The sequence below is a fragment of the Pempheris klunzingeri genome, chromosome 20, assembly GCF_042242105.1.
Source record: "Pempheris klunzingeri isolate RE-2024b chromosome 20, fPemKlu1.hap1, whole genome shotgun sequence".
NCBI lineage: Eukaryota > Metazoa > Chordata > Actinopteri > Acropomatiformes > Pempheridae > Pempheris > Pempheris klunzingeri.
The window spans coordinates 12854077-12877714 of NC_092031.1; the positions used below are offsets into that span (position 1 = coordinate 12854077).

At 42.0% G+C, this 23638-nt stretch overlaps 2 protein-coding genes across 3 annotated transcripts; both read right to left on the bottom strand.

Annotated features, from left to right (window-relative positions):
* Positions 1–3402: 3402 nt before the first annotated feature.
* On the bottom strand, positions 3403–4023 carry crp1 (C-reactive protein 1). Its single transcript, XM_070851988.1, has one exon. The coding sequence runs from the start codon at positions 3934–3936 to the stop codon at positions 3403–3405; it is 534 nt and encodes a 177-aa protein (XP_070708089.1). The 5' UTR covers positions 3937–4023.
* A 1846-nt stretch (positions 4024–5869) lies between these two features.
* On the bottom strand, positions 5870–11925 carry stub1 (STIP1 homology and U-Box containing protein 1). Of its 2 annotated transcripts, none has more exons than XM_070852164.1 (8): positions 11808–11925; positions 10784–10999; positions 10383–10581; positions 9773–9938; positions 9535–9610; positions 9377–9433; positions 8423–8539; positions 5870–7781 (listed from the first exon to the last, which is right to left on the bottom strand). In XM_070852164.1, exons 2-8 carry the CDS (start codon positions 10895–10897, stop codon positions 7656–7658), a joined length of 855 nt encoding a protein of 284 aa, XP_070708265.1. In that variant the 5' UTR covers positions 10898–10999; positions 11808–11925; the 3' UTR covers positions 5870–7655. The 2 variants fall into 2 exon arrangements, with proteins under 2 accessions (XP_070708265.1, XP_070708266.1); XM_070852165.1 differs by having other exon boundaries at positions 10784–11005.
* Between the last annotated feature and the right edge of the window lie 11713 nt (positions 11926–23638).

Consider the following 23638-nt stretch of genomic DNA (forward strand, 5'->3'; position numbering starts at 1 on the left):
TGTAGGTTTTTAATGTTTTTAATCCATCTATGATCATCTATTATGCCTTAAATCTGATAAAAAGAAGCGACTTGATCCTGATTATTCTCTGTGAGCTGCATGAACAAAAAGCAGGCTGAATAATGCCCAAGATCTCAATTTAATGGGCTGAAATTTCTGCAAGAAAGCTCTAAAAAAATTATCCATCTGTTCAATGCACACATGCCACAGCTCACTCAGATAGCTCGTAGCACTGTCTTGCGTATGCAAATATGTTTTGCCTGGAAATCTATTTGGAGTTGCTCGAAGGAATCCAGAACGGCCCTCCTTCTGTCTCCCCTCTCCGGCTCACGCGGGGCTCCCTCTTGCCGTCTATCTCCTCTCGCGTGGAAAACATTTTCACCAGCTCCACACGCATGGACATACAGTCAGTGGCACCGCCTTGCCTCAGACAGCTTAAACCACCATGGGCCAATATGTAGATCTCACAGGCCCTGTCCGCGAGCAGGACAAGGAGCCCTGCAACTGTTTGCTCAGTTGGATAATACATGCAATACAGGGACACAGAGGGAATAATTATCCAGTCTGTGAAGAGGCCCTGCCACTGATTTTGTCCTTCTGTTATGGTACACACTTAGAGTGCTTGTTTGGTGCAGAAGCAGTGGAGCGTGTGGACCTGAAATTAAATGAAAAGCTTTTGTTGAGGAGAGGAAGAAAAGAAGAAAAGTAGAATTTTATCCACATTTTTTGGAAAAGAAAGAAAAAGTATCTGTGTGAGCTATGTGAGGAGAATCTTGATATGTTTTTAAATTGAAATTAGTTAATTGAATTACTGAAGTTAAACTTTCATAACTGGGAATTTTGCATGTGTATATAAAAAATTAGTAGCCCTCTTGGGCAGAGATGCAAAAAGAAGGAAATAACAGACCTTGTGTGTGTGTGTGTGTGTGTGTGTGTGTGTGTGTGTGTGTGTGTGTGTGTGCGCGCATGTGTGTATGTGTGTGTGTGTGTGTGTGTGTGTGTGTGTGTGTGTGTGCTTGTACCAGAGGGCTGAGAAGCCAGGCTTGGGCAGATGGTCCACAAAGGTGTTACCACACAGTGAGTGGGCACTGCGATTGATGCATTGCAACATCCAAGAAGGTGGAACATTTGGCTGCTGACCCGCAGTCAGAACTCATTGGCCCTGCCTTCTTCTTATTTAGCTGCTGCGAGAGAGCCAACGGGTGATTTGGTCGGAATAAACAGACACTGGGAACGCAGCACTTTCCCACCCTCAAGGGAGCCTGCATCGGCTGTGCGCTGGAAACTTCTCCCTCGTCTCTGCAAGGAGGTCACGATGGTGGTGCAAGGCAGGGAGGATGAGTGCACAGAGCCATGGTGACGAACGGAGACGGCACACTGGAACTCAGGGTTACTGTGTTACACTTGGATGGAGAAGATCTGACCTTGAGCTTATTCTGAGGGGGCTTGTTAGGGAAGCAACCCCATATGACTTGATTTCTGCAAGTTACATGAAACCATTCATCTTAGTCAAGTCAGCTCAAGTCAATTTCATTTATATAGCCGAACATCGTAAATTGCCCTCAAGGGGCTTTGCAATCTGCACATCATACGACATCCACCTCTATCATTAGACCTTCCAATTAGATAAAGAAAAGCTCCTCAAAAATTCCTTTAACTGGAAAAAGTGACCGAACCCTCAGGAGGAGCAACAGAGGAAGGATCCTTCAACATAGACTAAACCGACACTGTAAAATTACAGTATGGACAATCAGGATGACAAAATTATAGAGGGCTGTAAACATATATGAAGAGTATGAAGGTTGCCGAACAGATGTTACCCACACATCCTCCTGTCCACACAAAAAAACACACAAGAGGCAAAGCTCACCATCCACACAGAGAGATAAAGACACTTCCTCTGGCTAACATGGAGAAATGAGAGGAAAATATAAAAACAAAGGCCGATAAAGAAGAGGCACAGAAGCTTTCAGTGATAGCATCTTTCTCAGAAATGATCGCCTGAAAATAGTCAGACTTAATTTGTGTTTTTTTTCATTTAAAAAAAATGATTGGTGGAAAAGTGGGTGACTGCATTTTTCTGTCTCCCTCCTCCTCCAGCTAAATGAAGTGAGATTCTTTAAGCAATTCTACAATTAATTCCTAAATAAAAAGTAACATAAAATGCATTTAATAACTCCCCTGTTGGAATTATGTAAACAAGTTATAATTCCTTTAATATGTGTTATGTTTTATATAGATGATTAAGAAAAAGGAGGCTGCGAGAGTTCAAAGACGAAATATTCTCTTTAATTACAAACATTATTAGTTATGCACATGCCAAGATTTTATTTCAGACCCAAAAGCGTTCTTACATCACTTGAAACATGGAAAATTCATGAGTGAGTACCCTAACCGAAGGCAACATTATGGCGATAGATTTCAAACATGATAATTGTTATTTGTCTCTGAGTGCAGTTAAATCATTAAGTCACCAGCGGAAATAATGTGTCCCCCAGTTTGCTGTTTTAACATGTCTCACATTTCTATCATCTATATCACTGGACAAACAAATGTGTGACAAGCATGATAGTAGGTTTTTTTTAAATATGCCACTTTTTGTTACAATGTGTTAAATGCTGACAAAAAACAAACTTCAGATATCCTGAAATCAGAAATCACTTTGCTATAAATTTAGTTTCATTGGCATTCTCAATTTATAGCACATATTATTCAAATTCAAAGTAATTCAAATTCACTCTTAAATACATTATAGTGCATTTTTATTTGCTCAGTGTTCACAGTCTGCAAATAACATGAGAGTAAATGAATTTAGATCGGTCTGGATTGTAGCAACTAATCTTTTTTTCTTTACATTTTAATCAGTGACCCTGTGGCCTCATTAATATCGTCTGTGCATGAGCAGAACATTAGCCGGCATGTCAGCGCTTCATTTGACACAGCGTCTGTTTGATGTGAACTAGCAGAGAGTGCCACCCTATGGATACATCTGGCACATCAACACTTTGCACTTGATATTTACTGGTTTGCTCTCACAGCTATCAAAGGATGAAGCTTTGAGATCCAAAGAAGATTTAAGACAAAGACTCATTGATGTAAAGCAACTGACAGCTGACCTCTGTGTGCTACAAAGTATTGGCCTTTGTTGCCACTGCATTTTTGCTGCAAACAATAGTTACAGGTTATTCATATATATATTCAGCCAAGATACTGAAAGGCCCAAAATCACTGCTCCCTTCTGATTTCTTTCTACGTGGAACATTAAAATGGAGACTTGAGGACTTAAACGGTTAAAGGGCCCTAACATAAAACAACACTGAATCTAAGGAAGACACATATCAGCATCAGTCCAACACATATCTCTAAAGCCTCATCCCTGTTCACGTTCGACTCCGTAGCGAGTCAGTCATCATCCACCACCATCACGTTCCCGTTCAGCTCATACTCCATAGTGGCCCAGTCAAAGATGTTGCCCTTGGGGACCTTGTGGCCGTAGTGCCAGGCCTGGATCATGCTCCTGGAGAGCACAAAGTCCCACATATTCAGATCAGTCACCTCCCCTACAAAGCTCTGCACGGCCTCCAAACCCCCCAGGTGTTTGTCCGGGTCCTGCCCCAGGAGGACGGTGCCCTGTGGTCGGATGGTGTGCCCAGGTTTGTAGACCTGGTAGGTGCTGCGTTTCCCCTCCACCCAGAAAGCGGCCAGGCCAGTGCGAGACTCCCAAGTCAGGCAGAGGCTGGTGCGGAAGGTGCTGAGGGGTGGCAGGTGAAAGAAGGTGCCGTCGCCGCTCATGTAAAAGGAGATACGCCCGTCCTTCTCACGCCACACGTTGAGCTCGTCATAGTCGGCTGTGCGGTAGGCGAACAGAATGATCTGCCGTTCTTCTGGGAGCTCAGTGGCCACACGCATGCAGAGGGTGAAGGCCTTCAGCCCCATCTCCTTCTGCGGGATCAGGGCCACGAAGCTGAAGTCCGTCTCATAAGGGAAGACCAGGACTTTGTCACCCAGGCCAACTGGAGTAAAAGAAACAGGGATGAGAGAATTAACAGGACACCAAACCTCAGTGTTTGAACAACATATGTTATAAATGTCAGGGTGACATATGAGCACAAAAGAACATATATCTAATCAAATTCTGTTCAAATTCATACCTTGGTTGGCTGAGCAGAGCGCCAGAGACCATCCAAGTGCAAACACAGCAAACATCACAGTGTTGACTCTCTGCAAACACACACAAGAACACACACAGAACATTGTCATCTGAGATATCCACAAAATGATGACACATCATACCAGACACAAATTATGTAAAACTCTACAAGAGAAATCAGCTTTTCTCACCATTTTGATGTTGTTTTGTTGTTCCTCGATGTCGCTAACTCAGCCCCACTTGCTGATGCCCCGTGCCCGGTCCTCTTCCCTCCTAGCACAGGCCATGACGTCAGCTCTCCAGCGGATGCTCCGACAATAGGCCTGGTGTGTGAGGGCTGAGTGAGTGAACCGGGCTCTGCGTGTGACTGATGCAAACACACACTATTTCACCTATGCATGTGTGTGTGTGTGTGTGTGTGTGTGTGTGTGTGTGTGTGTGTGTGTGTGTGTGTGTCCATATCACATGACAGACCTACATAGTGTTTGAACAATTGTTGTCAAGCAGACATCAGAGATTTCTGCTGGTTTTGTAGTCACATGTTCTAATATTTGGTCTATGAAAGTTCATTCTGTACTGTGTGGAATCTTAAAGATTCAGTTCACCCAAATCACAAACCAACATTTTCACTTACTGCTAGTGGTGTGTGCATCCCAATGTTTTGAGATCTGTCTCTGAGATGATTGCCATCGTCCAGTTAGAAACTAATGTGAATGAAACGCATGAAGGAACAACATTTTTTTTAAAAACTCAGCGGCAAAATGTCTCACCTGGAAACAGCTCCTGGTCAGTCTGGATAGTTCACTGGCATCACTGGATAAGTTTTCACTCTCAACTACTTTCTACTGAAGGAAAAGATGTTGAAATCATTACATTACAAACTGATTCTAAGTTTTCATCTGATGGTCATTTGAAGGATACACAAGCTTTAGGCTGTGCAACTACACATTACTGCTGACTGCTGCATTATAATAATGTTGATATATTAAAAAATGCACACACATAAAGTAGAATTATGTTTTCCTCTGCCAACCAGTCAGGTTGAAGTCAGACCCAAGATCAGTGTCTCAGCTTCAGTGTCCAACCAAATAGGAAAAATGGCCAAAATATTCTCTTCTGTTCCTGAGAACGTTGTGATGTCTCAGCAAAGTTGACCTTTGAACTTTGGGATATAAAATGTCATCGCTTCATCATTTACTCCCATTAGACATTCATGTATGCAAAATATTGTCATAATTGGTGTATGAATTCTTGAGTTACGCCCAAAATGTTTTGTGAGGACACAGTGACCTTTGACGACCAAAATCGAATCAGTTCATCCTTGAGTTCAATTGAACGTTTGTGCCAAATTTGAAAAAAAATCCCCCAACACAAATGGGACAGACGGATGGATGGACAGACAAATGCTTCAGAAGCATAAAGACATTTTGTTGTAGGTATTGTGACCAAGTTTTGTGCAGAACGGGACATTTTACATTTGAGGAATAACCTATTTTCTGTTGGGCAAATTACTGTAATAATGTAATGTAACAATGACACTTGTGTAATATAAACGGCTAATATAATATAATATCTAATATAAACAACAATACTGAAATATCTACAGTAAGCTAATATCAGCCAATACATGAGCCTGGCTGATTTATATACATATTATATCTGGTTAATTAATGGATTTCTCATCAGCAACAGAGTGTTTGTCATCATACTTAGTGTCTCTTTAATGAAAGTCTTGTGTCAAAAACACAACAGCAAACAAACTCAAAGTTCACAATTTAATGGGGACAAATGAAAACTGAACCAGGCATTTATGTTATCAACATATCTACATTTAATACAGTTTCTCAAGCTCTAGGATTTCTCAGGGAAAAAAAGAACCCTATTTTGTCAAGAATTAAAATCTGAGATACACAAGCAAATTATTTACACTGCCTGCACTCCTACACGAACCACAGACAGGCCTAATTCACCACAGACGCACATTCAGCTGAAAACCGTGTAAACTAAGAGCGCTGAACTGAAAAAAAAAGTGTTTTGCAGAGAATGCCGGAGAGCCGGCGCGCGACACGTTGGACTGAGGTATGGGTGAGTGAAGATGGTTGAAACTCTTCCAGCATTTCTAACACAGAGGAGGCTGGTGCACTGATGCTAGTGAACCTCAGATCCCTGTTACACGATTACAACTTAAACTTTGAGTTAGTTTCACACTGATGATTGTTCTACATGAGCTGCTGCAACCAGCTTTCTTCATAACTGTGACACTGTGAAGAGAAGATGCATAAAATTGACAGCAAAAAGGCGAGAAAAATGACAATCACGTTCTTGCCTTTGCAAAGGAAAAGAAAATTCGCTTCATGCTGGATGGGAGCATCGATGGTCATTCCAGGCAAACAGCACGAGTCAAACACAATGTCCAAGCACATTTTTGTTTCTATGATCGACACAGACCATTCTTCACAGCAGGCTTTAGCATCACCCCGGACAGCTCACGTTCATCTATCAAAATTCAAACATTTCAACATTTTCATTTAATATCCAGCAATGCGAAAACTTTTTTTTTGTATGCAGCAGTTGTTTTCATTCATTTTCTGTACCCAGTTCAAGGCCGCATTTATCCTGATAAAAACATTTTGAATTACTGCAGGTCGAGCCTAAACCTAAAGAGTACATTATGCGTACATTCAACTTAATTATATTGTCTGTAATGGGGTGTGATTGATATGCAAAGAAAAAAAAAAAAAGAATCTACTCAAACTCTTACAGCATGATGACAAGGGTGGGTATGTTTGGAGCGCCACCTGGAGGTGGAGAAGGGACTTGGTTCCATATGACTATTTTTCAATCATCGTGTAAAACTTGCATACAAACTCAATGAGAACAGGTTTTTGGCATTTTAGGTACCACTCCAACAAATGTACATTAAGAAGTGGGCAAGCGCTCCAATGCTTAATGAAAAAATGACTAAGAAATACTGGAGTCAATGCCAAGTGAAAGGCCAATGTCTTAATTAATTCAACCACCATGTGTAATTTTTTTTCTGTAGTAGTGGTTTCTGTGAAACACTGGAGTGCAATGCTGATGCTTTCCAAGAATTGTGGCACTCAGAGAAAGAGAGAGAGAGCAGGAGAGAGACCTGAGGATGTGGCCCCTTAGTTTGAGTAAAGAAAGGAGTCAGGCTTGAAAGTCTAGAAACAGCATGACAGAAAGGAAGAGAAAGTCAGAGAGAGAGTATAGAGAGAGCAGAATGAAGAGGGTTTTAAAGGGAGCAGCAGGCCTTGAACGCCCAGCCTCAGAAGTTTGGAGCAGGATGTTTTACAGCAAAGATAAAATGTGGGGAGGAAGAGGCAGACCCAGATACATGGCTCCCGTTTGGTAGTCCATAGTGTGGCTTTTCCCGCTTGTGTAAAGTACATATCCAGGCAAAGGGCGAGCTGTTCTCTATAGTCTTGTGTTGTCCAGGCTTTGTGTTGATTACTGGGGTCTGGTGGAGAGATGGGGGGTCTCCTCAGTAGTCCTCCACCCAGCCGTTCTCCTGGATAAAGGCATCGATCACTTCCTTCATGGCCAAGTTCGGGATCAGCTGGTCCTGGGTCAGGGGACTCCTGGTGACCGGGTCAAAATGACCGACTCGCTGCACAGAGAGCAGGTTAAATGCTAGTGTTAGCATCTGTGGTTGAAGCTTATACATAATATATGCAAATAGGACAAAAATACTGTATGTGTTTGAACATCTACAATAAATTGAAAATGTATTTTCTGTGGCTTGACTTACTAGAAATGTGTATTTTTTGTGTGTTACAAGTTAACCAGAGATTGTAAAAAGTGTCCTATGGGCTCATTGGGGGATTCAGACCACATCAATTCAGATAGGTGGTTTTCAAAGTAAAATATTTCAGGGCTGTACACATTCAGTGGTATTTAAATGTCAGGTATTCATTCTGTTGCTCATAAGTCTCAAATCTTGACATGCTTTATTTGTTTCCTGAATAACAACAACAACCTGAATAAAGCAAAGACTCACAAGTCAGAAGCAAAGTTAGCCAAAATAAATAAGTTCCAAAACAGTATTTCTTGCTCGCACAGTTTTGTTCTTTACCGTGAGTTTTCTACACTGACTACTGGCTTTCTTCATCCTTAATTTGACTGTTTACAGTTAATGAATTTCTGAGTATCATGCAGTAATGTGATCTGGGTTAATGAACTTAAAGTTGAACTAATTATAAAAATCTGTGGGCATAAGGGAAAAAACTGTAACAGTGACAATGACTTTACCTGTAGGTGCTCTTCAATGTCCTTGCGATCATAAGTGATTCCACTGGGTGTGATGCAGGGCTCCCTCATCAGCTCAAAACTGATCTTCCCACACAGGTAATCGGGGATCTCCCGCTTCTGAACAGACGACAAAACACAAACAAAAGAGTCCCACTGATGTACCGCTGACAGTCATGTGAATATTATGTTATAATACAGGGTTCATTCTAAAAATATCATCAAAATATTGAAAACAAGGTACTATACAAAAACAAATTTCCAGGATTTCCTATTTCTATACTGAACGCCCCGGCCTCCACACCCTCTAATTCATACTAAAGACAAACACCCTGTTAGCAGTCAGTAAGGTGTCATTTCAACTGACAATTACATGACAACTGCCTCAGTTCAGCCAACAACTATCCACAGCTCGGATAATTAATCTCCACAAACCCTGGCAAACCAGTAGTGATGGTTACCATAGTAACAGCTTGTGCTGGAAATAGGACATAACTGTCTGTCCATAGCATAGGTGCTTCTTTTCACAGATGCAATCACAGCGCTGATGGTCGCGCATAGATTGAATAACACGGGAACAATCCTAATGCTAAAAAAACAAATCGGAAACGAGGTATTATAACCGCACTTGAATCTGAAATTGTGCCTGTGTCCATTTCTGTTGTTGCTATGTCAACGATTGAATAAGAAGGTGTGAGGTAGGTGTGTACTGTTGGCAAAGATGTGGGTGAATGTGATCAGTGTGTGTTCGTGTACTGGTTAGCCCTGTGATGAATGATGTGACCTATCTGGGATGTTTCCCTGCTTTTTGCCCAGTGCATGCTGGGATAACCTCCAGCCCTCCTATAATAAGAATAAGTGGGTGTAGGAAATGGCTGAATGAATGAATGCAAGTATACATGATTACATGCTCAATGGATAGTGATAATATGATAATAAGGTAATTATCATACTCACTTTTCTTTTCTCATCCACTTGAGAGAAGAGCTCATCCATGTCCATCAGATACTTGTCCTAAGATCACATTTCCATGTTAGCAGACATATTCACAAATACTCAGTATAAAATTTCTATATTCCTTCATTAGAAGCATGACAAACAAGTCTAAAACGTACATGTTTTGATGCAATCTTAGCAGCATCGCCTCCATTTTGATTGTCGTCCTGTTTCTCTTTGTATTCCTCTAGTTCTCTGCATAAACACACAGTCATTATAAATTACCCCACCGCCCACAACAAAATAATAATGATATCCACATTACAGAGTCATTCCAGTAATTTGCAATCTTCATCAAAAAATCATTACCACACAAATAAGCATGCTGGATATTCGACTGCCACGCCACAGCCTCACCTTTCCTTCTCAGCCAGTATGAGTTTGGTCAGGTAGGCATGTAACTCGTTCTCCTGGTTGATGCGCTTCTCCTCAATGCTATTCCAACGTTTCTTCTTGGCAATGCGCAAGGCGCTGGGGATGTCATCTCCAAAGTTCAGCCTCTGTTCTTTTGCCAGGTTATAAGCTGTATAGAAAACATCATGACAACGCCACCGGTTTACCATTGTTTCCAACAGTTTTCTTTCCTTCTAAAATATATTACTCCATAGACAACATGTCAATGATTTAGATACATAAAACTTTACATACTTTTTGCAGAATACTTTTTACTCCAAAGAGAGAAACTCAAACATATATGCTGAGCCTCGGAGTAGAAGTGCTGATATAAGATCAATAGTGTCATGAATTTGATTATTACAATGGGCATTCATGTAAAACAGTTAAAGCTGATTCAGACAACTGTCAGCAGAAATGGGAGAATGATAGTTTAAAAAGAAAGACACACAGACATAATCGTGAATGAGGAAATACATGAGTAACCTTGTGCAATTTATAAGCAAGCTGCTTCTATACACTTCCACAGAATATTGCAGAAGTTTCACCATCACCATCAGAAGTTTGTTCTGACCTTTCTGCAGGTTGCCGATGGCTTCATCGTAGTTCTCCAGCTCCAGGTGACACTGGCCCAAGAAAAAGTGGGCCTTGACGGACTGGCTGTCCAGCTCCAGCGCGTGCTTACAGTCTGCCAGAGCCTTGTCATGCTGCTGCAGCTTCACATGGCAGAGAGCCCTGTTGGTGTAGTACACTGCCACAGATGGATTACGGTTCTGGGAGAGAGAAAATACCAGACAATACACATGCACGGTGACATTATGGCACTGTGACGAGACTTCACAAGTACATCCAGAGAAAAATGAATCCATCCCATTTTTCTAACAAGGAAAACACTATTTTCTTTAATGCGTTTCAGTTAAGAAGACGCCATTCTACCATTAATGTTACTTCTCTCTTACAATGACGGCTACTCACAATAGCTTTACTGTAGCATGTAGCAGCCTCCTGGTACTTGCGGCAGAGGAACAGCCGGTTCCCCTGCTCCTTCAGCTCCTGCGCTGTGGAACTCTTCTCCGGGCTGCCGGCCATCTTCTCCACCGGCTCCGCGGGGCCCGCCTCGCCCTGCTTCCCTATCCTGTTCCCCGTCTCTTCGGCTGGCTTGCTGACAGGTTCAAGAATGCCCTGTCCCTCCTGGACCTCACAAACCAGATCAGACACACGGTGCATGCAAAGTTAAGTCAACAGTCACTGCAATGCACCTGCAATGCGCGTCTTGGGCGAATTAGGTGCAGTCTTTGATGCCATCCAAAAGGCATTCGTTTAATTCGCTGAGTGTGCACACAGCTCAAAAACACTGCGAGGTGGCTGGACTGCCGGCGAATTAACTATTCATGTGACGGACCTCGGTAGTGACTAATGAGCAGCACAGCTAGCTAGCCAGCCATCAGGAAACATTAGCGTTATAGAAACACCGTTCTTATCGTTACTGCAAGGGTTTTTTTTATTGTAACGTTACACTGCTGATACAGAATTGCAGTAACGGGCTGTAAACAAGCAACATGAATGTGATTATTGATGTTAACACGCGACATATAGTTGCTGCAGTTACGGCAAGCACAGAGACAGAGAGGCGACGTCGTTAACTTTAGTTTTCGGCAAACAAGAGATCGGTGCTCAAACGTTAGCTAGTTAGCGAAGATAGCATATGAGCTATGTTGTCGATGTACGCCGGGCGGTTAGCTAGTGAGCTAATTCTGCCCACTCGGCTTTTATAAATTTGGCAATTTAATCAGTAGCTGATTGGGAGGTTTAAGCTATGGCTATCGTGGGCCCAAAAAGTCGACTTTATCCCGACATTTACCTGAACACCGCTAGGCAACCTCGAAAACAGAATTTAGCTAATGCTAAGTTAGCTTGACTGCTGCTCACTCCCCTCTACTTTTGCTACTTCCATGCAAGTTGACATATGTTTCTGAGGTCCGCGGTTTTCAGTCTTTACCTCGCAGAAGGAATCTCACATCCAGGTGAAACAGGTTTTATATGATTTGATATCAAATCTTAATCGATATTTCCCCCCCATACGAGCTGTCATGACAGGTTGTTGTTATGCTGACGTCAAGAGCTTACGCGACGTCGACGGAAGCCGAAAGGCAGTAAAGGCAAATCACCTCCCAGAGTAACTCATTTTTATTTACCATGCATGAAATGAACCGAAAAGTAAATAGTCCTGGATGGGGCATGTAAGTGAAAAATGAAAATTATACCTTATTTATCTTTATTTACAGGCAGTACCACCTTTTACTTATCTACCACTCTGTCTCGTTGGAGAGCACCACGAGTAAAGTAAGGCCAGCAGATGACGCTCTATACCCAATCCTCAAAACTGAGAAAATGCAAATGTTGACTCAAAAAAACTTTAAAAAAAACTTGTTAAGCAGGATAGAAATACACAGAAGTGAATACTAAATTTTTTTTTAGGAATGCTGAAACTCATTGAAGCATTGGGTGCAATTGGCATCTGAATAATACAAAACTCAAACAAACAAACGTGACTCCTGATTAGTACAGATAGTGAAAGCGGCATGTGCCAGAACCTGTAAATATTTTATATCACAAATAACATTTGCCTGTAAACTCTGACAACTCATGACAATGATTTGTTCATGTGTGGGTGGTATGCTCAGAGAAAGATCAGATTATTATCTAGAATTTAGTATATATTATCAGGGCCATCCCACCCACAGAGCGATTCAACCACACACAGGCAAATCCATAGATGACCTTTATGGGCCTTTATACAGACTAGAAGATTCAAGTTTAGCCATGAGGAATTAGTGAGGCTGTCGCTGTGGACAGGGTCACTTTCATCCCAGCCTGTTGGGCCTCTGTGAAGGCCTCGCACAGAGATCAGCGTGTGAAGATTAGGGCACATCCCCTGAGCAAACACACTGATAAATGTGTGAAGGGGGCCGCTGAGCCGCAGACCCACCAGCGCTGTGTGTCCCCAGCTGTGTTTACCCATCTCCACCAGTCTGGTCCCCTGATCCCCCCAGAACACCCACCTACCCCACCAGCCGCCAGTCCCATCTCTGTTAAAGTGGGGTTTTAGGCCATAGACAGACTGCGGAGGACGAACACACTCATGCTACAAGTTTAGATTCAGAGATGTGAAACTGTAATAAGTGACACCAGGTTTCACTAAGCACTTACTAAATGGCATAAAACATTTAGAAAAATAACTCTCAACATCTGTTGTAGGCCTGTTATATTAGACTGCATTAATAAACTAGTAACTGAGTGTACTTTATGGCATTGTAATTATGTCCATACTCTGAGTTTGCAATGGGCTGAACATCCTCATAAATACACAATAACAATCTGTAAGTCTGTATTACTCAAATTCCTGTTCTGTGTGCCCCCAAAACCAACGGACACTTGTTTAGTCTCCCTCGTACAAAAGTCCACACCAAAATATAAAACAAATAAAAACATAGCATAGCAGAATGTGGGAGATACTGGAGGGATTAAAAGTCTCTCACATAGTGATGGTCCAGATGAAAACAGTTTGAAGTACTTTGTGCTTACATTTAAACTGCCTCACCCTCACTCCTCCTCCTCCTGTCCAACATCCCAACCGTCATCCTCCGCCATCCCCCCATCGAGCCCAACTGCTGCCCGCTGCACCAGTTGGCTGAGCTTCCAGTCACCTTGGCAACGACACCAGGAAGTTGCCCGGCTCCACTGGCACAGCTGAAAAGCTGCCACTTCCTGATTGATTCTGGTCTTTCTTTCGGCCTGTGTAGTCGTTTTCCCATTTGGCAGTGGTCTCTGCTATTCAGCGCCAAAGCATCTGAAAAGAGAAAAAGGGTGAACACACTCTCCTTAGCGTTAAGGGAAACCTCAGGTTCAAATGGGTAAAACAAAAGCAGTATTTATCCACAATGGTGGCCCTTTGTTTGGTGGGTTTGCTCATTTTGAGAAGGGGAAAGGCTCATGGACTTATTGCAGTTTGTTCAAGTGGGCCTGAATGTAACATGTACAACAAAGTAAAAGAATAGTTCCTGAAAGAAGATGAAATGCAGGAAGTTATTGTTTTAATTCAGCTCAGCTGATTAAACAGCTTCTTTTAATGTAATGAAAGGAATGTTGCCTGTGTGTTTTGATCGTTGGAGACACATATACGCCTGCCTACACACTCTGTAATTAAACATTCACACTGTGACACCAAAGAAAAGCAAACCATATTATTCAGACGACAAAATGCACAACATGCTCAGCTGACAATCACAGTTTTCCACTTTAAATTCACTCCCTCACCCCTAAAATCTACATTTGCAGAACAAAGACACCAACTGAAACTTTGTCCATCCACTATTTCAAGTTGCTCTCTGTACCCATGCCACATAGATCTGCATGCACAAATTAACCATAGACAGTTAATGTGCTACCTGCCTCTACCTTCATCCAACAAAAGAGAACTCTGCCTGACCTGAGCAGAGACTCATTTCAACCAGTTTTTAATGATTAAACACCAGAATGAAAAAGGCAGATATCCACCATAAACACTTTCATTCCAATAAAATGCTTAAATCACAGCATTTTAAAGTTTTATAGTCGTGCTAGAAACAAGTTTGCCACATTATTAAAGTGGACATAAGTTCTTGTCTGTGTCAACACTTATTGGAACTGAACATGTCCGTCTCTGTCTCTCTGAAAAGTGGTGAAAAAACTCAGCAACATCCAAATGTTATTAAATTTAAAGGATATTACAAGTGGAAAATAATTCATTTTACATGGGCCAAGAACACTGAAACAAGAACACTGTTTGGTGCGATCTTTCAGTGTGATTACTCCAGAAGGACGACATATAGAAATCACAGTATAAAGTGCATTACAAGCAATTATTCCTGATGAGTTTCCCTGCCATCTATTTTACAATGCTCAATTGCAACAGCAGCACCTTTACTCCCCACTGGAAGTTCTTTCAGCACCAGTGAACTACTCTGCTCTTAAATTAATGTGTACAGAAAAGTTACATGTTTGCAGTAAATTACGAGGGACCTGAACAGAAGCTGCTGCTGCTGCTGCTGCTGCTGCACACTCTGCAGAACTGTTCTTTCTGGTATCTTCCTCAGGTCTGTTGGTGGTAAGAAGTGTTTGGTAATCATTTGTAGTGAACAACAGGCTATGTAAATGCTCCTTTAAGTGTGCATGCCTTAACTCTAAACCACTGGTCACTAAAGTCGACTCCTTAGGTTTAGAGTTAAATGAGGGATGTCCTGATGCTAACCTAAAGGCAAGTAAGAGAAAGGCCAGAGATATCCAAGGATCAAAGGTCATCCACACCTCTGCAGCCCCCATTAGGCTTCCTGACAAAGGGAGGGGGTGGAATAACTCATCTTAACTCTGAAAAAGATTAGACCCTTCGCCTTTACACACACACACACACACACACACACACACACACACACACACACACACACACACACACACACACACACTCACACACACACTCACAAACAGGGAGCCAACAAAATGTGGGTTGTTACCTTAACAAGTTGAATCTCCAGCAAATAGACAAAATCCTGTGCAAAAGATCACAGGTTTTGGGGATGTTGTGATCAGCAACAACTAAAACTGTACTAAAATTACACTTTTTCTTTTTCTCACACTGGATGCAAATAATCTTCAGTGTCTTTTTAACATCAGCTGGTTTAAGACTGTTACGAAGCTTAAGTAAACTGAAATAAGACAAGTTTGTTTTTTAAACGTGTAGTGTTAGTCCAAAAATCTTTCACACCCTGGGGGGTTAACAGCACACTGGCTGAGACACCCCCACTTACCAAAACACACACACACACACACACACACCGTGGATTGATGTGTGACGGCTGGGGGTGAAGGCGGCTGCTGTGTAGCTTGTATGAGTGGCGGGGGAGAAGTTTTACAATAGAGTTTTTGGAGGGAAATCAAAACTCTTGTGTCTGAGCATTTCAGAGATGCAGAGGGAAATTCCTCCTCCCCACCATCACCACAGCATTTATATAAGACATTAAGTTAACCATTGATATACTGGACTACTGCCTACAGATGGAAACAATATTTGTTTACTGATTGTTATTAATTGCAGGCTGCAAAAGACAAGATTGGGTTTTTTTGTTAAATTATAATGGGCTTTGTTTTAGGTGTATCCCATCACATTATCAATTCAAAAGCAGTTGTTCTGGTGAAGCTCATGCAATTTAATAGTGATGACTAATCAGTGTGTTTTTCACTTAGAAAATCAATGAGGATCTTCACAGGAGTGAGCACAGCCAGCAGGGGCACCAAGAAGTTACTTTCCTTCCCTGCAGCTCGATGTCCCACCCCCTGTCCCCCCCCCCCCTGTAACTCCCTGTATGTCCCCTAAGGTCATGCTCTCCGGGGTCGCCAAGCCCCACCCTTCCCCCACGCTCCCCCTCCCCCGACACAATTCAAAAGAGCTAAAGCAGACATAATGAGCCTATGGGCTAATTGTGTGTGTGTGTGTGCGTGTTGGCCAGACAGAGGTTTGTTTTGGGGGTTGTGTGTGTGTGTGTGTGTGTGTGTGTGTGTGGTTGTGTGTCTGAAACTATTTCTCTCCATACATACACACATTTGCACATAGTAGGTACTGAACTACAAGGCACTACAAGGCATTAACTTATATTTGTGACTTGTATTTTGGTTAGACTTCTTCAAAATGATTTTTTTTGCTGAAGCAATTATTTAACAAAGGTCTGGTCACACCATTAACTTCACTTGAAAAACCACAATCAGTTTAATTGATTTAGTGAATCCACGCCAATTTTTCTCATGAAGTTCAACTTTGATGGGGTTTGACACTTCAATCTATTGACAAATAGCAAACTGCCTTGATGATGCTGATGTTTGTAAGAGCAGAGTCAGAGACAACTGATGGGTAACACCAAACTGTCAGTTTGCATGTTAGTCAGTTCGCCTCTACAGTCACTTCTCTCAGCAAAGCAACTAACAAGATAATCAGTGTAATGACAATGTGAACAATGTCAAGTGACAAGGCAAGCACACGAGGCAAGCAAAAAGGATGAACATCTTAGCTATTATTCTATTGGTTGGAAAATTTGCCGAGGCCAGTGGCAGCCATGTTGGAGGTGAGGGAGGAGAGGACGAGGCGGAGGAAGCAGAGCATGGGTGTCTAAAGAGAAGTGGATACAGCATATCCAGGCTGCCTTCATTCCTATGAAAGTTGCTCAGTGGCGCATGAAGTAAAAAATGTTTGTCTCCGTACTGTTCGGCCCATAGAGCATGCGCACAAACGTATCGGGTCTACCGAGCCAGCTAGCCTTCCTCTATCATGAATGGGAATAAAATGATTTGATGGTGTGGCTCTTCTAGACTTCCCAAATGTTATCTGACCGAATGAAACAAATTCTGATGGTGAAATGATCCATTTGTCTGATGTATTCACAGACTGGAGGCTCTTTCACAATGTAGGTCTATGGAAAAAAATATTTTTGGACCCAATGGCATCACTGTTGGGCCACTATGTAAAACTGGTTTCAAAGCCTGGAGAACTTACTGGAGGCGTGAAGCAGAGAAGCCCAAGGCAGAGCAGCTAGAGGTGCACAGGTGGGGCAGTTCAAGTGGAGGCAGTGGAGACCTTCTTAGCTTTTTTTTTTTCTATCTTTTAGAACGTGTTTTTTCTTTTCAGGGGCGGAAATTTTGGAAGGTCACCTTCAGCTGAACGATTCAAACCTCATGTGCATTAACATGTGCATAGCTCGGACTACCACACACACAGAGGGAGTGTGGCTTCATTACTCTACTATAGCTCTACATAGCAAATAGCTGTTTGCTGCTGTATTAATGTTCTGAGTGTCTTATATGGGGCCTTTAAATGCTGCTGGTACTAGCATAGCTGCAACTGACAACAAGCACTTGGCGGGCTCACTAGCTCTGTTGGCTTTTCTCTTCTGTCATCAATAGAATTGCTTATGAAATGAAATAGTGGGTCTGTGAGCAAAATACCAGCAGGTTGTAGTACCAAATAAAAAGAAAGATGCTCGGAATAACTTGTATGTTCTTAAAGTTACAGCTACAGTAGTTCACCAGCTGGGGCTCTAGTGCTGCTTAGGTTTAATTTACACACATTAACACAAAGAAAAACGCTGAAATAAAATGGCCTGTTGCTAAGGCTGGTTTGCACTAATACAAATATCTGCATACCTGAACACTGAGAGCTTTCTGTGTCTGGATGCTGAATCGTTATATTTGGACTGGATCAATGTGAGACATGTTTGTTTTGGATGATTCGTTTGATGATTCATCTGAATATTCTCTCCCTCTGTTTCACATTATGTTCTCTGTTTTGTTGGCCCATGATTCAGTATGAAATATGACTATTCTGTGTTTTTTTTTAGTTCATTGGATGAAGCCTGTATATATTGGTAGATAGCACTGTTGGCATCTATCTAAAGTTTTGTCCATCAGTCTTGCCTGAATAGAACAAATACTCGTCCCTTGACTCCTGCCGCAACAATCCAGCTATTTGTTGTCATGTAAAGTTGCTGAGAGCAGCTCGTCTTGATCCTAGAAGTGTGTAGTCGGCAGATCCCAAATTGGACGGTAATCAGATCATTGCGAGGACTTTGACAAATGACCAATGACAAGCACTGGACCCTGGAGGATGGGAGGGGTTACCAGGGGTCAAGGCTGGGGGTCAGAGGTCGGCTTTTCAAAACTGCTCAATCGAAGGGCTATTAAATCCCATCTTTGTATGATTTCTCAGTGAGGCGCGGTGGTTCCATCGGATGCCCCCGATCTATGCACTATACGCTCTGTAGAAGACACAGGTGCCGGGCTCCACTGGTGAAGGTGTCTGTCATACCTTCACTGAAGCCCAGGACCTATAGCAATCACATGTAATCTGAATAGTCAGCATGCATGTTGACACAAAGCCAGAAAACACCCTAGAGTAACATTCATTGTTTGAGGCAACTTGGAGGTAAAGAAAATATCACATTTTGAACAATTTTAGAAAAGTCTAATCAGAAAGTGATGCATTCTGCTGTGGAACCCACATCAAAAATAAAAATGGCTTTAGTCCTGAACCTTAAGTGTATTTGTCTGTATGGAGTCCCCTTATTTTTTATTCTTAGGATGTTGTAAAATACTTTTCCTTAACAGCTCTCAGAATAAAACCTACAGACAAAATCCAACTATTCTCCTATAATTTCATGAAAGTGCCTGCACTGAAGCTCTTTAGCAGTAATATGAATAAGAAAGGCTTTGTGATCTTATTTTAAGGTTTTTTTTTTCAAACTCCTCGATGTGTGTTATCTCATGTGTAAAGTATGTCGTCTCTGGGGCGTCCTGTCTCTAGCTTTGTTTTCCTACGCCTGCCGTCCAAATTTCCATCACAAACATTTCACCCTGAGTGACCCTTTGCTTTCTGTCTGTGAAGAGGCCCTGATTAGCCGGCATACATGTGCAGATAGGCCCAAAATCCTTAAATTGGGACTATGTGTGAAGGCGTGTTTTCATGTGTGCGTACGTGCACGGACACGGAGAGGAAGAGTGTGAGTGAGTGCACGCGCTCATGCATATGCGTGCGTGCATGAATGTGTCAGCAAACTATGCTCCGCGCTCTAATTATTCTGAAAGTTCCCCTTTTCCTCTTTGCGATCCCTCCTTTGCCTCCTCACTTGTCTGCACTCCTCTGCAGGACGACACAGCCCACTGCAGAAAGACACCACCTCCACTGAAGAGTCACTCAGTCTGAGGACAGACTCCGTTTTGTCTCCTCTCTGTTTTTGTTCCACTGTCAGCTTCCTCTGTTCAACAGTTATGGGTCACATGAGGAAAATATAGCCAAACAACCACATGGAGCTGTGGGATAAATATTTACAGAATTGTTAATATCTTGAAAACAGAAAAACAGGAGGAAATGGCCACTTCAACAGCACCAAAGTCGCTGTTCAAAATGTAAATGGTTAAAACTATTTAATCAACTAAATGCTCCTTAATTCCAACGTGTGAGATAAAAACACACTTCAGCAGTGCTTCTTTAAAATAAAACCCATGGAAAACAACGGTGAAGCCAAGAAAACCGCCACAGATTCATCCCACCTGTTGTATACATTCAAATACACCTGTTATCATGAGAACATCCAGCCACGCACACCAGTATACCCCGAGGGATAGGTGATATGATACCCCTGAAGTAAGAGGTGTGTGTGTGTGTGTGTGTGTGTGTACATGTGTCAGAGAAGTTGGGGGTTGGGGTTTTTACCCATTGATGGAGGAGAGAGGCCGCGGAGACACCAAGTTTTGGCGGACCCCTCAAGGGTTCCTCAACAATGGCTGCCTCATTTGCCACAGACGTATACATTTTTAAAAGCCAGGTTCCATTGATGAGCCAGAGGACACTGAAGTGCAGGTGCTGAGAGAGCAAAGCGGAGGGCAGCTCATGTGTGATGGCATTTAAAAAAAAACAAGACGAGCTGCAGGTCACCAAGGAGTCTGAATGGAGTTGGTGAAACACGGTGGGAGAAGAAAGACACTCTGGATTCAGACTTAGTGTGCAATTATGGCCCCTATTCAGACTTTTTAATTGTCATCTGGGGGCTGAAATATGAAGGTTCTTGGATTACTGCTAAAGCTAGAAGAGTGATCACTCTATTCTTTAATCTTAAACTTAATCTTGTCATTTTTACACTCACATTGTTTCACTCATATCCTTTGCTGTTTTTATTTTATCCACTTTTATGATCATGCTATATCATTATTGTTAAGCACTTTGTAATATTGGCAGACTAAGATTATTGCTAGTAAAGGTTAATGCAGCAGATCGTTACTTTCAATGGTTTATGAAGGTAAAGCCCAAAGCTGAGCTTTACCCTCTTTGGTTACAAACTTCACAGCATCCCGCTTTGAAATCAAAACACATTATCAACTTTATCACGTGAAACTTAATACATTGAGGCAATTCCGTGTGTAATTCCGATCACTGGAAAGATTTCAAATCTCCACAGGAACAGCTGAGATTCAGCACCTGTTAAGCTCATTACTATCTATGATATGATGTGAAATGTGATACTTAAAAATGTAATCTTATCAGTCTCATTATTCTGCTGAGTGAGCAGGAGGGCGGAGGGTTTGAGGATGAACAGGGAGTTTTTTGTGCATGGGGAGACAGCCGAGGGGGTCATAGTATTGGCATGTGTCTATTGTCTGAGGGGGCCATTGTATGTGAGGGGGTTTAAAGTTTAAAGTCTGCATGTGTGTATGTGTGAAGGCAGGCTAATTATATTCTGCACAGCCGAGGATGACCTAGCCTGGCAAAACTCAATTCACAGAGCAGGATGCAGTGCAGAGGAGGAGGGGGAGGAAGAGGAGGAGGTGATTGAGGAGAAGATTGAGTTCACTCAGGCAGCAAAAGAGAAAAAACTGACCCTCCATTCTTTCTTGTGTTTTAGTTTGTTGCAAGTGTGAGTCTCTGATGTGTTCAGTCAGTTATTATTACATTATTATTGATAAGTTATACAAAGGTTTTGATACAAACTAAGAAAGTTACGTGTCTAATGTGAAGAAGAATTGACATTTTGGCAAGTATGCTTTTTTGCTGCAAGATGTAGATAAGAGGATCAATACCACCGTTATATCTATGCTCCTATATTTAATAATGAAGACTGGAGCCAGATAAGCCAGATATGAGTGAGGCATCGATCCTCTGACTTTCTGCAAAAGATCTGATATTCGTGTTAAGAATTGTATTTTCCAAACTATAAAATTATTACTTAAATGTGTTAATATTTTATTTAAAGAGCATTTTTTTAATATATTTTTTTCCCCCAGGCTATAATTGTTTAAGAAGTTCTGTTCCCAGTTTGCTTAATGGGTGTTAAAAATTTTCACACACATAAAAGTTCAAATTCTCTGACGTGAAAGCAGGGAGAACCTTATAAATCTTAAATAATTACATTAAGCTGTTTCCTCACCTGTAAAACACATTCATCTCAGTAGCACTGGACGATGCTGCAGCTTAACCTGCTTCCAGGATCAGAATGACTCTAATTTACCATGTCTGACAGGAAACCATCTTGTTTTCTGTGTAACTGATGTTGACAGCTGGCACAGATGTGGACACTCAGCACACGTCCACCGATGCATTAAAATCATATCAAAAGTTTAATGGTTATTTGAATTGAAAGTTTAACCTTCAACCGCGTCTTAAGTTTGAAAAGTCTATCGCAAGCCGTCTTGGCCGCCAAAATTATGCATCTGCCTTGACCGCCAAAATGCATCCCCTTTGTATTCTCTCCCATTGTATCCAAATAAGGGTATTCAAATGTGGATGTGGTCGAGAGGGACAACATCTGTCTTTCCTGTGGACATATGTAAAACACTATACCTATTGTCAATTTTGGAGGGATCCTGCTTCTTGTTAGGTTTCCCTCCAAATTGATTCAGCCAATTAGAAGTAGTGTGGGGGGTGGGAGAGCAGCAAACAAGACAGACAGCGGAGAACCTCTGTCTGACCCCCAACTGGGCTCCAACAACACTGCCTATCAAACCCACCAGGCCAGAGGCATTACTATAGCACCGCTGGGCTGCTGATAACAATACGCTCATCTGGATTTCAAATAGCAGGACTGGGAGATGCTCTGTAAATTGCAGCTAATGAGAGTCATAAACATGAAGTGAAAGGGGCTGGAGGTGTAGTCTTCTAAAAGGCAACGACTAAAGTGGGTTTCCCTCCAAAAACAAGACGAGCCAAACCATTCACAGACCTGCTTTTACAAATAAATGTCAGGCAATCATGACAAGCTCACCCACACACTGCCATGCCCTAATGAGGGAATGCACCATCTATAAAGGAGCACGGCACATGTTTGTTTCAATCTGGTCACAATCAAAAGCTGTGGTGCGGACTGCAGATGCTTTGTAGTCTAAATTTACCCTCAAACCTCACGTACCGCAGAAAACTTCCTGTGCAGTCTGTGGTGGCTGCGATGTGTTTTCATTTGCCTTTTTTCATCCCGAGCTGCTGCTTGAAATAAACCAATGACTGTCAAAAGTAAAATCCTCTGAGTTAGCGCTGGAAACACTGCGTGAAGAACCACTTAAAAAGACTAAGGCCTGTTTACCCTCCGGCTAAACTATTCCCTTGTGTGCTTTTGAACACTGAGGAATGTGAGAATCAACGCAGAGGACATCAAGGTTGGCTGCAGTATTGACGCTGTCCCTGTTAAAAGTCAGCCTCGGTTCAATGACACTATCATTATCTGCTTACACTGAGATAAGAGACTGGATCTAAACCCTTTGTCAAGATACACAGATACAATAATAATTAGGCTTTAAGTATAATCCCTTTTTCATTTCACCACAACAGTAATTTGAGAGGAAAACAGTTTAGAAGAGCTGTAAGGTCCATAAACTACGGAAATGGATCTCTTGACCTTACCATGACCATTATTTTAACTTAAAGGTTGGAAATAAATGATAAATGAATGAATGTCTGCAGATGCATCTGGAGAGGCAAGCTGGCAAAGATACTGCAGTGAGAGGAACTGGCAGCTTGACTTCTCTGCTGTCTTTATCAGCACTTCAGGCTACATTGTTAAATAAGCGGGGTGGAATCACAACGGTGTCGGTGCTGGAAGAAGAAAAAAAAAGCACTCAATTACTGTACAAGTAAAAGTCGTGCATTTGTAATCTTACTCAAATAAAAGTACGGAAATATTAACAGCCAAATGCAAAAGCTGGCCTCTGCTACATATTTTATTAAAGGATCGTTAATCAGATGCATAACTGTCTAATTTTCATTTT